The sequence below is a fragment of the Mustela nigripes genome, chromosome 3 (genome assembly GCF_022355385.1).
Source record: "Mustela nigripes isolate SB6536 chromosome 3, MUSNIG.SB6536, whole genome shotgun sequence".
Taxonomy (NCBI): domain Eukaryota; kingdom Metazoa; phylum Chordata; class Mammalia; order Carnivora; family Mustelidae; genus Mustela; species Mustela nigripes.
The window spans coordinates 33408144-33422563 of NC_081559.1; the positions used below are offsets into that span (position 1 = coordinate 33408144).

Genomic DNA, 14420 nt, shown 5'->3' on the forward strand with positions numbered 1-14420 from the left:
CCAGTTCTGAAACAGATGATTTACTGTCCACATCTAGTGATCACTATGCTTACATATAAAAAGCTTATCTGAACAGAGGTCTGCATGTGCCTAGGTCTAGGCAGGAAATAGGTAAGAGGGTTGATCAGGTGTAAGTCAGTTAGGACCTGGTGCCAACTCTGGCAAGCTGGAAGGCACATGTAAAGGGTCAACAGTACCTCAGTTTTAACTGATTGTTGTCATGTGGGAATTGAATCCAGCATTGCCATAGAGCCTGATTTCTTAACAGATGTTAAGAAGCTGGAATTTTATCTGTCTCTGAGTATTTAAGTGTTGATATCTAATTGCAAAAACCTAAAGACATTGTGTGCCACAGATAAAATATGGATGTGCTTGGGGCACCTGGGTGGCTCATTGGGTTAAGCCTCTGCCTTCGGCTCAGGTCATGGTCTCAGGGTCCTGGGATCAAGCCCCGCATGGGACTCTCTGCTCAGCAGGGAGCCTGCTTCTTGCCCACCCCCCCCCTGCCTGCTTCTCTACCTACTTGTGATCTCTGTCTGTCAAACAAATAAATAAAGTCTTTAAAAAAAAATATGGATGTGCTGGCTTCAGTCTCCGAGAAGCCAATTTTTGATGCATCTGGTCTAAAGAAGTCAGGAATACAAGGTTCTGGGACTGTGCAGGGTGAGTTTTGATGCTGCTAAGGCAGAGAGGTTTCAGTTCATTGTCTCTAGAGCAATTGTGTTTAGGCTATTGCTATATGGGGCACCTAGGTGTCCCAGTTGGTTGTGTCTGCTTTCGGCTCAGGTCATGATCTTGGGGTCCTGGGATTGAGCCCCAGATTGGATTCCCTGCTCAGTGGAGAGTGTGCTTCTCTCTCGCTCCCTCTTGCATTCTCTGTTAAAAAAATAAAAATCTTCAATGACTTGATCTCAGAACCACTTTGGAGCAAACCACAATGAAGTCATTGAACATACTGCTCCTTGTGAATAGAATATTGGGCATTTAACAAAAGTAAAAATATCTATTTTTTAAAAATATTTATTTTAGAGAGAGAGTGTGTGTATATAAGCATAAGGGAGGAGGGGCAGATGTACAGGGAGAGGACCTTCAAGCAGACTCCATCGGAGCCTGCCAGGGGGCTCTATCCCAGGACCCCAAGATATGACCTGAATAAAAATCAAGAGTTGGACACTAAGTGGACTTAGTCATAGGTGGCCCAAAGACCCATTATATACGATTACTTCCTTATAGATTGTATTTTCAGATTTGGACAGGTAGCCCATTGCTGACAGTGTCCTTGGGGCAGGGGGATGGGTGGGTTGGGAGGGGCTTAAGTTCTTGAGACTAAAGGTGGAAATTGGGTGGGAACAGTAGCAGGGGAAGAGTCTTCCTGGGTTCTTGGTATAGTAATGATGAGGAAGTTAGATGAGATGACCAAGATTCTATCCCGCCAGACAAATACCCAGAAAGTTGGAATCAGAATGAAGCAGGGAGTGTTACTTTGAATCAGAGGTCATCTCATCACAGGGCTTTATTTATTTATTTTAAAGACAAAGCAGTGCATTCTTTTTGAGAAAAGAGCAGTTACTTGAATCTTGAGTGATCAGAGTTTTCATCTCAAATACGATTTTATCACTTCTGTGTTCACAGTATTTAAATATGTCTTCTAAGCTCTACCCTCCTTTGTGGTCCTCTGCGGATAGTGGCCAATGGACTTTTGAAAGAGAAAGATGAACTCAGCCAAAGTCTCCTAACTGGAGGCCGGACCTGTGGAATGGCTGCCGGGGGTGAATGTAAAATGCTCATCCTGAGCTTGCCTTCTGCATCTGGAGGCAGCTTAGTTCAGCTGTACTGCTGCTGGTGTTCCTTGGGGGAGAGAGCTGGCTGGAGGAGGAGGTGGAATGTGTTAGTGGTTCCCAAACACAGTTGAGCATCAGTCACAATTCATCCAGGATGAGCTCATAATGCTGTGGTAACAAACAATCCCTGAATCTTGGGACCTTAATACAACCAAATGTGCTGCTGACTCAGACTGTAAATTTGACAGGGTTGGTGGGGAGTGGTGCTAGTTGTGGGGTATGTGTGTGTGTGTGTGTGTGTGTGTGTGTGTGTGTATGCTCGTTGTGGTCTCTTGGGGACTTGGGCTGATAGAGGCCTCATTTCCATGTGAGGGCCTCAGTGAGGGGATTGGGCAGAACTACTTACTGGCTTTTAAGTATCCGCCTGAAAATGACACATGTCACTTCTGCTTACATTTCAAAAGCAAGTGACATGGCCAACTCTTAACATCAAAAGAGGCAGGAACATGCTATCCCACCGCAAGTTTATATGGAATATTTGTGAAGAGCCCTATTAAATACTACAGCCCTCAAGATTCTGATTAATTCTATCTTCCCCAATCATCCTATTAATGTAGATTTGGAAACCTCTGGCATGTCGATTTGATCTTTGGAGAAACAGCCTGTCTGAGTGTAGAGTCCTTTCCCTAACCTCTTAAGGAGGCACCATACGTACTGAGTGTGGGATTGCATGCAGCAGATGTCCAGTCCGATGAAACACTTTTAGTAGGGACTCCACCCACTCTTCAAGAGGGAACCAAATGCAAAGTGACTGTATTTTTTATTTCTATTAACAACAAAATACTTATATAATTTCACATCCCATTGCTTTTAAGAGCACATATATTACAAATAAAGGAACTTCACAAACTTTAAAGGTTAGTATTTATCAACACTTTTGTACACATACACAAATATTTTAATATAATGGTATCTGAAATGTTATTCATACAATTTTAGCACTGTCATAAGTATTAACTAAAAAGGTTCTTTTAAATTTGGTAAAAACCATATATCTTACAATCTTCTATTTACATTTGAAATGTGCTTAAATGTTACAAAAACATTCACTTTGACCTTTAAAATATGTGTACTAGGACTTGGTATTGAACACATTATAACTGGCAGCAAACTTGGGTTTGCTTTTGAGCTACACATTCATTGCAATTTCATGGCAAATGTTCAGCTTGGCTTGATCAACGTTGCTCAAGGAAAAAGAAAAAACAAACAAATCATAAGAAATGTGCAAAACCGGAGGCGGGCAAAGTTTTCAAGCTAGCAAGGTAAAAAAAAAAAAAAAAATTATTAACACTATAAAAACTTCAAATAAATTAAATCTCTCTCTTCCCCGAGATGAGCTGCAAATTCAGGGGGTTCCCTCAGAGGTGTGTCTGATGCAGCAGACCGCCACTCAAGCTTCCTCACTGGCTGAGATGGAGACGGTGGGCACAGTCAGGGCGGCCCTGCTAATTACCAGAGGGCAGGTTCGCTCCGCTCCGCGCTTTGACGGGTCGTCCCTGTATGTAATCTTGACAGGATGCAATGCAACACGGCAAATCAAAAGGAAAAATAAAGAGGTTCGTGTTAATATTGGCACAAAATTAAAACCCAGAACAGTGCTTCTCCCCCACCCCCATAAGGACCGCTGTGAGTCGTTGAAAATGAGCTTATCAGAATCGTTCTGGAAGTTTTTGCAAGCCCATGTCAGAAGCATTTTGGCAAGATTTAAAATAGCTTCACAATCCTCTGACTATCAGAGATAACTTTATAAATAATGACTTTAGGATTGTATCTGAGTACTTCCAGAATTTCATTTTATTCTAAAAGTTTACAACTTATACTGTCAAAATACCAAAAAGGGGAAACACCCAAAAGCTCATTTAAATGTTTGCATTAATGGAAATATAAGAAAAAAATACACCTTGCCTTCATTTTACTTTGAAAATAATATTACCGTGCCTAAAGTAATAACTTCCTGTCAAATCTGTGCAAATAATGATATGTAAATATGATAACTACAGTAGAAACGGTAGGCACCTCTAAAATGTATCTCTGGAAGGGAGAGACTTAATGGATATGTCAAAAGATTTTTCCTCTTAGTTGACATATTACTGTGGTTTAGCTTTAACCCTCCAAGACAGGTTAACACTTCAACCTGCACAGAGCACGAAGCATCTGGGTATCCGAGACTGCCCATAAATCCTCCTTATGATAGATGCCACAAGTTCTGCTTAAATAATTTGGGAAATAAAGTGTTCGTAGAGTATCTGACACTCCCGAAGCAACATGCCTTTGCATCTTGCCTGCTTGCCACCATAACAGAGTGGACCCATTCCTTTCTCTGTATTTTATATTTGAGATTCATTATGGCTGTTGATTTCACAATGCTATCACTGTCAGTGCTGAAACACATTCCAAATGAGCGTCTTATATTTATGTTTCTTCCAGTTACTTACATGTATCACTTTGGCCTCCATCAAAGGAGGTTTTATGTTTTTTGGCTACTTATAAAATAGAGTGGCATTCTGGCTGCCTATAAAGGTAGTTGTTGTCTGCCTGTCACTTTAGCAACCCGAATTGCTTCATCCCAATATCTCCATTTTACACGCTAGCATCCGCTTTATCCTAGTCCATCTCCTTCCGTATACTGAAGTTTCTTTCACTAAGTAGGTGGCTTCCGGATACCCTCTTAGCTAGGACTTTTCTGGGCACTCTTGGAGTCAACTGCATAATTAATTCCATTGCTATTTTTCTTTCTTTCTATGTCTATCTACTCTAACACTATTTCTATTTTTAAAAGTTCAATGGTAGAATTTCTCTCTTCACTGTAACTATATATGTAATTATCTTCCAGAACATGTCATAAGTATAAAGGTATGTGAATGAATTAATGCATTACAAGATCATGCTAATATTAGACAACCCTTCCCTCCACTAGAGTTTGAATTCAGTTATTACAGCCAGATGCTTTTTCACTTAAAAAAACTAAGAAAAGAAGTAAACAATTTTTTTTTGTTGTTGTTGTTGTTGTAAATCTGAACTGAGACAACACCCATGTTTTAAAATACTAGGGACTTTATAGATCTTAATCATTGGCTAGCTCTTTCTGATTTTAGGAAATTGTTCATTACAACCAATGAAAATAGCTAATTTCACTTAGATATCTTATAGTTTTGCTATGGATAATTTATACTTATGATTGATGATTATTAACTAGTTTCTCTTCTAGAATCTCTTTTACAGAGTTAGAAGTTAATACTTTGTCCTCATTTTAATTTAAGGTGGAAATATGGAAAACCCATATAATAGAGTAAATCATTTTTAAGGAAAACTTTTTTTGAAGGTAACATACATTGTTGTCATTGTCCCATATATAAATACCAATGTGACAAATCCCCAGGACCAGGGGAAAGTTTATCTTTCCTGCCAACAGATCTGTTTCTTTTACTGAATAATAAGATCTGTGCAATCCATATATTTCTTTTCTTTGAATCAACTTCCACGAAGCACAAACTTAAACTTTGCTTCTTTTAGTAAAGGTATCCTGTAAAAGAATTATTTTTCTCTCCTCTTAATCAGCTGGTTCTTATATTTGTGCGGAAGATTTTTGTTGTTTTGTTTTTGTTTTTTTTTTGTTGTTGTTGCAATTTGAGGTATACTGAATCTTTGTTTCAGATACAACTGACCTCAAATATATTTTACAAATTGGCTGAGTATGAATTTTCTTTTTAAAAGCTAAGTTGTTGGGGTGTCTCATTGGCTCAGTTGGTAGAGCATGGAACTCTCAATCACAAGATTGTGAGTTAAAGCCCCAAGTTGGGCATGGAACCTACTTAAAAAAATAAAATAAAATAAAAGATAAGCTTTTAACTTTAATCAACAAGCTTTTTAAAAAAATATCAGTCTATCTCGAAATGGAAATAAAATTGTTCTAATTAAATAAACACTCAGAGAACACTGGGCACCGTGGAGGTGTCTGGGGGAATATGAACAACCAGGAAGAGATAGGCAGACCAGAAGGCCACAAAGGACAGTGTAGACATAAGGAAAGAAAAACATACCACTTTTGCTTATAGTACTGAGGGAAATACTAGACACAGAGGAACAGAAGCTGTACAGACACGGACCGCGACAGAGCTGCCAGGAAAAAAAAGAGAAAAGTATTTTTTTGCCTGAAGTTTCAAGGTCAGACGTAATTTATAGTTGGAAACAAACATTTCTTCACTACCTTTTCCAGTTTTAAGGTCCACTGCTCGTTCTTTTATTTCACTCGCAGATCTATGATGGCCTCCATGCAACCGAGGCATCTCTCTTGAGTGTTTAATTCCCATCGCCCCTTCAAAATCCCAAACCACTAACAATAATCCCTCATTGAGGAATCCTATCCAGGGAGATTAATGATCTCCAACATAAATCAATTTATCAGTTTCTTCCCCTAACTACTTTGGAGAGTTTAAAATGTGGGTAAAAGGAGACAGAAAAGAAGACAAAAGAAACAATGAGAAAAATGCACTGGGAAGAAAACATGCATGAGATACATTTTATGCTTTATGAATAGTGTTGATAGTGCCAGGCCATTTAAAGAAAAGAAGGGGAACTAATCTTTAATGAGTGGCTGCTGTGCATGAGGCACTGTTAGGAGATTATTCAAATTCTCCTGCTCAGTTATTCTGTAAAGAGCACATCAAACTCCTGGAGAAGACCATGAATAGTAAGATGTCCAGGTCGGGATGTCCAGGTGTGGGAGTTGATGGATGCTGGAAAGTCAAAGAGTGGCCCTTGGCTTTTCCGCTTGATTTCTGCACCTCAAAAAGTATTGTGATTAATGAATATCCAGATTTTGTGCATACCCTTATGGAACATGCTAGATGTGGATGACCTGCTGGTGGGGCAGAGGATTAAGTTTTACCCAATTCTGCACATCTTCAGGAATTTCCAGTCTCTCTAAGTGCAGTCTGGACCTTACAAAGCCTTGACCTAAGACCTAGGGTTCTTCTCGAGTATGGTGCAGAGACCCCTGGTGGCAGAACTGTAGAACTCCACCTCACAACCTGGGCGTTGCTGAGGTGTATATTGGGGTGACAGGAGTGGCAGCAAACCTAGTGGAATGTCATCCTGTGTTCCTTGGTGTTCCATCTATTTTAGAAAGCCAACTTTGCATAGAGTTTGGATAAACATAACTGAAACTTTGGAAATTACCTGGGTTCTCATCTTTTTTTTTTTCCCCCTATAGATTTTTTCTCCCCTAACCTGATCTCTGCTTTGAGAGGCAAAGAATCTTGGACATGGAGGAGTGAGAACCTCTGTGCTCATGCTGTTCATGTAAGAAAAGGGACATTTACAGTTCTTCTGGCACTAGGGACAGTTTCTATAACGTGGCATCTTGGACCACCTCAAGCCAAGTCTTACCTGCTCGTTCATGATTGCGGAGAGTTCACTAAGCATGTCCTTATAATGGGACCTCAGTTCTTCCTGGTACTCCAGCTGGTCCTCCTTGATGAGCCGCTCGTTCACATCAAGGGCTTGCCCACATGCATCTGCAAATTGCCTTTAGTGACAGCGAAAAGCAAATGACCAATTAGCCGCAGAAAGTGGCAGCTCCGAGTCAAGCTGCTGAGAGACTCTGCTACCTGGTGGAGGTACGTTCCAACACAGAAAAACTTACCTGAAGATTTCCTTCAAAAGTTTTACTTGGTTGTCAGGGTATCTCTTTGCATTGGTTTCTTCAAGAAAAGCTCGTGCATAGGCCATAGGCCCAGCATTAACCTGTTGGGGAGAAGAGAATTGGCTGAGGACCATCCTGTCTCTTCCTTGGATGGGGCCTTCTCCACCGCTGGGAGGAGTAGAACCAATCACGCAGCACCCCAATCCTCTCACAGAGCCTGGTGACCTAATGATGCACTACCTGTCTCAGCTGCTGTCCTCTAACTCAGTAGTAAGTTCCAGAAGGACGAATCCGAGTGCTGCACTCCATGGCCACCCTTCGCAAACTGTCACTTGCCCATCGTTTTCCGTTTTTGTCATATCTGCACTCGGCTTGCACCGTTATTTTCTCACTATCTTTGAAAACACGACTCATTTTTCCTTACTTGAAATCCACTTAATTTTAACATCTGTGAAATCAAATATTTGATGTGCTCCTTATTTTTTTTTTTTCTGTTCACATTACAGTAAACACTGAACTATTAACAAGCGACATTCCACGGTGGTGGTGTATGTGCCGTCCTGGGAAACTCTGTTTGACTGTATTCCACTTGACAGTCTGGCCTAGATACTGGCTGGAGGAAGCATTTATCAGATTTGCTGAGTGAATGCGCAATGCCAGGTCCTGTTCACGCACACACACGAGTAGGCTCACACTCGTGAAGGAGTCCATATTCTTTAGTGTTTGTAGCCTTTTGCTGTGACTGTAGAGCTTGGAAGGAACACGGTCACAGAAGAAGGAAGCTAACACTGTATTAGAGTTGTCTTCAAAGGCCCTTATGGGGGAGGGATTGCCTGCATGGCAGAATGAGTAAACGTTATGGATTCTCTCCTTTGCTTCTCCTAATCCAATGCTCACTTTCCTCGACACACCTATGTGCTGAGGGAAGCTGTTCCATTTGGAGTATAGCAATGGGTCTTCTGCCTTCTGACTTTAAAAGATTTATTATTATTGCTATGCTGAGTCAGCCATGGGGGACCCAGACAAGAGGTAGAAGAAGAGAAGAGCAGAAGCGGAGAGCAGATCATCAGGATCTGTATTCCTGATTTTGCCTTGGGCTCCATCGTAGTTGCACAGGGCATACTTACTGGCCTGCCTTTATTTACAATGTGAACACTTGGTTCATTATAAATTTTTTGACATTTTTTATTTTAAAAAACGTGCATTAATATTACTTTATCGTGGGTACTGAGTGTTTTGATGCCTATTTAAATTCTGTGCCCACGGTGAGTGCCTTGCTTGTCTCTCCCTAGTTCCAGCTGGTCAGGGTGTTTTGGGACCCAGGGTTTCCTCCTTGTGGTCTTCTCTCTAGCAGAGGCAGCTGTCTGTCTGTCTCACCAGCTGGCTCTCCCAGCTCTGTCTCTGCTCCCATTCACTCTTCTCTCCCCTTGTCTTCAGATCAAGGGGGTAACGTTCTAGCTAGGACCTGCGCCCACCTTGTTGATTTTTCTAAATACTGCTTATGCTTTTGCAAACAGTCTGCTTGTTATATATTCTTTAATCCCCCACTGTGAGCAGGCCATCTGCTGCTTCTCAGGCCTCTGACAGTCAGATAAATACTGACACACATCTTATGAACTAATACTCTTTTAAGAATTTTGTTTTGGAACACTTTCGTAAGGCTCTTCCTTACAGATACTTATGAGAAAGCCACATTTATTATTCATTAATTAATTCATTGGTTAGATTTTAGAATATAGAACATAGTTTATCCAGAGAAGATGGGAAAGGAGGATTGAGGATGAAGAAATCTTATTTAGGCTAAAATTAAAAAAAAAAAAAAAAGGGTTTATCTCCTGGTGTTTAGCACCATCCATGTGTACTTACAGCGAAACAAAATTTGAAAGACTCAGATAAAGTTGCTGGATGGTATCACACAGAAAAAAGTCTCTCTTAGCCCTTTTGTAAAGAATTTCTAGGGTGTTTTATACCAGGCTTCATGCTATAACAAGCGCTTCTCCGCTCCGAGAGCGCCTACCTTCACGCTGACGCTTCCTTGGACTTTGAGCTGCAGTCGGATCATGTCTACGTCGTCCATCGTGCAAAGCTGGTTAAGCTCAGAAACCTTCTTGGACATCTCATCAATCGCCACTTCGATAGGATTCAGTTCTGTGCTCGACTGGCTGATGACTTGTATTCTCTTCTTCACATATGGGAACAAGTGACTCGCTGCACAAAAGACATGCAAGAGAAGGTAAAGGTTGAGGTGAGTCTGGGGTGGCCCCGGTAGGTCCAGAAATTTTTTTTTTTTTTTTTTTTTTTTTTTTTTTTTTTGGGCATACAGCATCTTCCACTCTGCATGGTTTCTGTGTATGTGAGTTATTTTTCCTCCAGTGTACTGTGGTGTCTCACATCTCAGCTTGGGGCCCAGCGGCTGTCACCTAACTTGCTTTTCTACACTTCGCTAGCCAACGACTACTCATCTGTGGGCTGGGTTTAGGCTTTTAGAGTCTTGAAACAGAACCCCACCCCAAACTTCTAATTCAAATAAAAACTATACTAAACCACCCTAAAGAATGCTTAAATGTGTACTCAGTAGCATATAGTACGATAGTTTTGTTCTCATTTTTTGATGATAAAAGTTCCGGAAAAGTTTACGGAAGATGAATGTTTCCTATAATTTGGGACACTGCTATTGTATCTATTGCGTACTCCAGGACTGCTGTCTCTCAAGATTCCTCCAGAACACCTTTGCTCAACGCTCTCTTTGGTCTGCCCTAGGAGACCGCCCCCTGCGCAGGGGGATTTCCTATGCCTTCCCTTTTTCTTTCTCAGGCCAAGCTCGCCTGGATTTCTTGCTTTACTTGGTTTTCTCCTACCAGACCGTGGACACATTGAGGGCAAGACTCGGGGTTCATTTATTTAAATTCCCAGGAGAGTGTCCAGCCCCTCTCATGCCCTCCTGGCATGTTTACCGAATAGGTAAGAGGATGTCGGAGAGGAACCCGGGAGGTCATCCCTTGCCTTCAGTTTACAAATGAGAAGCCTGAATTCCAGAGTGGTTTGGAATTTGGTCCCAAGGCACACACTCCGGAGAGCTGCTAACCCTGTAATCCCCAGGGGCTGGCTCAGGGCGAGGGCAGGGGGAAGTTCCCAGTGCCTCTCCCAGGATGCGCACACCATGACCTTGACGGCTGGAACGTCTCAGGGGAAGAGGTGCATTAAGTAGCTCTACTGAGAACTTCTCTCCTTGTCCACTTTCCCAAGGAGGGGAAAGAGGTGCTTCCCAGCACACACGTCTCATTTAGCGTCCCGGTCCTTGTCAGCAAGCCCAGAAGCACCGGAGAGCCACGCAGCCCCGAAGAGGGGCTCGGCTCTGCGGCACTTACTGGTGAGGACCGTGCGCCGCTTGCACTGCTCCTCCACGCCGCCGTGCTTCTTGCCCGACAGCGTGAACGGCGTCTCGAAGACGAAGCGGTTGATGTTGTGGTGCATCTCGAAGTCCGTCTTGCGGTCCTCTACTTCCTTTTCCTCAAAGAACGGTGTGACATAGGTCACCTGGATGTAGGCATATTTGGGGTCCAAATCCTTGGGGTTTACCTGGGTTAACACATTATGGCAAAAGAAGAGTGGTGAGCCCCAGGGAGTCCTGGAAGCCAGCAGGCTCTGCGTTCCCGCCGCTGGACTCCCAAGGGAGGGGCCTGTCCCTGTCCCCACGGGGGAAAGATGGGCGATGGGATCGCTTCAGAGCTGGGCCAACTGAAGCGACAGGAAGGGGAACTGGCTGGACGGTGGTCCAGAGGCGGCAGAGGTGGGTTGGAGCCAGCCCTCCACGGAGCTGAGGTTCTTGGACACCTAAGTACCTGCTTAGGGCATATAATTTAATCTTTGATCTTTCTCTTCTGTAATGAATACCCCTACCTTTGTCTAGAATATGAGCTTTGCTTTTTTTTTTTTTTAAAAAAGACTTTATTTATTTGACAGACAGAGATCACAAGTAGGCAGAGAAGCAGACAGAGAGAGAGGGGGAAGCAGGCTCCCCGCTGAGCAGGGAGCCCGATGCAGAGCTTGATCCCAGGACCCTGGGATCATGACCTGAGCCGAAGGCAGAAGCTTTAACCCTCTGAGCCACCCAGGTACTCCTAGAATATGAGATTCTTGAGAGTAGAAGTGTACCTCTTGGTCCCACCAGGATTCAACGACATACCTAGACTGGGGCCATGGGCTCTGGGATTGTAATGTGGAAGGAGGTTCTTCGTCTGTTTAGGGGATTAACTGATTCACCTATTTCATGAGTGCCAGAATTTTTATTTTCAGTTTCTCTATTTTTTTTTTCTCTCCTATCTGCAATAAATCATCCTAGATAATGTATTTACTGACTCTGCTGCAGTGACTAGCCTTCTCAAACAACAAGGCAGGCAGGCTGGGGGTCCCAGGAACAGCCAGGGAATGGTTTTTGCTATTTTTCAAGGTTGGAAGAGATGAGTCTCATCCTCTTTCCTAATGATTTCTGGAAGAATTTTCCAACTTCCTCCAGCTTTCTCCATCTGTTTAACTGCTTGCTGCCTATCTGATTCCAGAGACTTGAGGAAGCTTGAGAACTTCTTTGTAATGCTCCTAAAAATTACACTGTAAAATGAGTATAATTGTAACCACTTTACAGATTCAAAAAAAAGAGAGAGATTCAGAGTGGCCACCTAGTTTCCCCAAGAGGGATCCCCAGCTGATAGGAGGTGTTCTGGTGGAATGAAGACTCCAGTGGTCTGACACATTTTTCTTGTCCCACTAGAAACTCTGTCTATGCCCCCTATTTCAGAGAGCCACCATGAGGGTAGTTCCAGTTCTGTCCACCTTCACGGTGAAGGGGATTGTACCCTTCCAGCTAAGGGAGAGAATGATGAGCCCATTGTCACAACTTCAGTCTGGATCCAGTAGCCTCAGGCCCAGATCCCTCCAAATACCAGCTGTGTAAAAGAGGAGAGGCGCAAAAAGACCTTTTCCTTTGTGGCCTAGGAACAGCCTCTACATTTGGGCACAAACCAGCTTTTCCGGCTCCCTCACTCTGCCACGCTCTTCTCTCCAACCTGTGATTCTGAGACCTGGCAGGCTCTAAACACACCTCCCGCTTTCATTCCTCCCTGGCATTGCCTGTGCTGGGCTTCTTAGAATGCCCTTTGCTTCCAGCAGACACCTTCTCACTCTGCAATTCCCAGAGCAAACATTCTTCCTCTGTGGAGCACTGCCCAGCCAAGAATGAGCTTTTAAGGGAGCCCTGAGCTTTCTCCATGTGACTTGGACCATGTCTCTTGTGGCACTTCACTGGCTTTATTTAATTAACTGTTCGCATATATTCTTTTCTTCTTAACCCTATATGAACTGTGAGCTCTGGAAGGAAGAGACTCCATGTGTTCCAGCTTCTAGTTCTGGGCCTGGCATGTAGTAGGTGCTTGATAAAAGTTGGCTAAATGAATGAAAGCACACTAGAAGATTCAGTTTTGACTAATCTAATCAGAGTATGTAAGCCGTTGCTTCATGCAGCCATGAGGAAGTAAAATGAATGTTCTCAGGTTAATACAAGTCTGCCACTGTCACAGAGGACAGATTTCAAAATTGGTATGACTCCTGAAGACCTCCATGACTGAATACATGCATTGTGCTGTTTTGTGCAACTCCACCATTGGGCCCAATCACTTTAACCCTTAGATTGCTGTTCAAATGCAAACAAATAACCTATGGCATAAGTACAGAAATTAGTAAATTGTTTCTATGATTACCTATACGTTACTTGAATAACATTGACAAAAGAAAAAAGAAATCACCAATCAACCAGCCGATAAACAAATGAGGAAAACATCCAAAATAGTTGAGGTGGTTTACTTTGCACAGTCAGGCAGAAAATGAAAATTTTAACTACTACAGTTAGAAAAAATTAAGTCAACTCCTCACACTTGCGTGAATACGGCCTTTCCTTTACCTTATTGGAATCCTGGATTATCTTCACATTGTCTGCTCCGAATTTATCTGCGTAGAGCTTGAGCAGTCTTTGGGAAATCTCAGAGAGGCCTGTCAGCTTAGGCTCTTTATAAATGTACTCTTTACCTTCCTCCTCTTCAAAAAAGCCCTAAGGGAGAGACATAATGAACCACCAACTTTTTTAGGGAACTCAAATCGCAAATCACAAGCAAAACAAAAACTCTACTTAAACAATACACCCAGTCTTCCGTTGTCATCCAAGCCATTGATTAGCACCCTATAAAATTCACAATCAGAATATGTCAAGTAAAGAAAACAAAATATCATGTTAGAATCAGTCGTTAATGAAACACTGCTGAACAGGCTAAAGACCCTTGTGAGATAATCGTACACATGGTTTTCTCTGTAGAAATCAGTGGTAAACCCTGCTTGCATATATTTTGGGAGAAGAATGCCCTCTTGTGGCAGCCTGCGGTAGAACACAGAGTCTGAAGTAATTTTTGGCCTTTTTAAATAAGGTCTTCTGCACGTCTTTGAAACTAGCATAGGAAACCCTGCATGTCATGGAACGGTATCTAATGCTATGCATTGATATGAGTCCCGTGTCATGTTAGATGCAAAGCTAACATACTTTGGATCGTTGTCATCACAGAAATGACATATGGTATGCTCCCAAGTACTATTTTTAAAATGACTGTAATGTGTTTTTAGAGGCCCGAAGCAACTTACGCAATTTCATCACTCAGTTGACTTTACTAATAGATCTTTTACATTCTTGCAAAGCTAGAATTGGGATTCAAAATAGTAACCACGCCGTCATTTTTATGCCATAGGTGCAAGTAGGTTTTAGCCTCTACTAATTATAGTTGTCTGATTTGAAACTGTGGGAAGGTAGGATTTCATTATCTGAGGATCACTCATAACTCCTTCCTTTTGAATAGATACAGGTGCATCTTTCCTGTGGGACTCATGTGACCTCAGAA

General features: G+C 42.4%; 1 protein-coding gene across 8 annotated transcripts in view; it reads right to left on the reverse strand.

Moving 5' to 3' along the window:
- Window positions 1-2584: 2584 nt before the first annotated feature.
- The window catches only part of DOCK10 (dedicator of cytokinesis 10), a 269317-nt gene continuing 257481 nt past the window's right edge, over window positions 2585-14420 (reverse strand). For 5 of the 8 annotated variants that reach the window (XM_059393595.1, XM_059393600.1, XM_059393593.1 and 2 more), the window contains 7 exons: window positions 13439-13585; window positions 10854-11064; window positions 9503-9693; window positions 7486-7586; window positions 7230-7368; window positions 5882-5957; window positions 2585-3348 (listed from right to left, as the gene is read on the reverse strand). In XM_059393595.1, the coding sequence (XP_059249578.1) occupies window positions 3287-3348; window positions 5882-5957; window positions 7230-7368; window positions 7486-7586; window positions 9503-9693; window positions 10854-11064; window positions 13439-13585 (927 nt within the window). In that variant the 3' untranslated portion in view covers window positions 2585-3286. The remainder of the gene's footprint in view (window positions 3349-5881; window positions 5958-7229; window positions 7369-7485; window positions 7587-9502; window positions 9694-10853; window positions 11065-13438; window positions 13586-14420) is intronic. The other 3 variants (XM_059393597.1, XM_059393594.1, XM_059393599.1) reach the window with 1 other exon arrangement.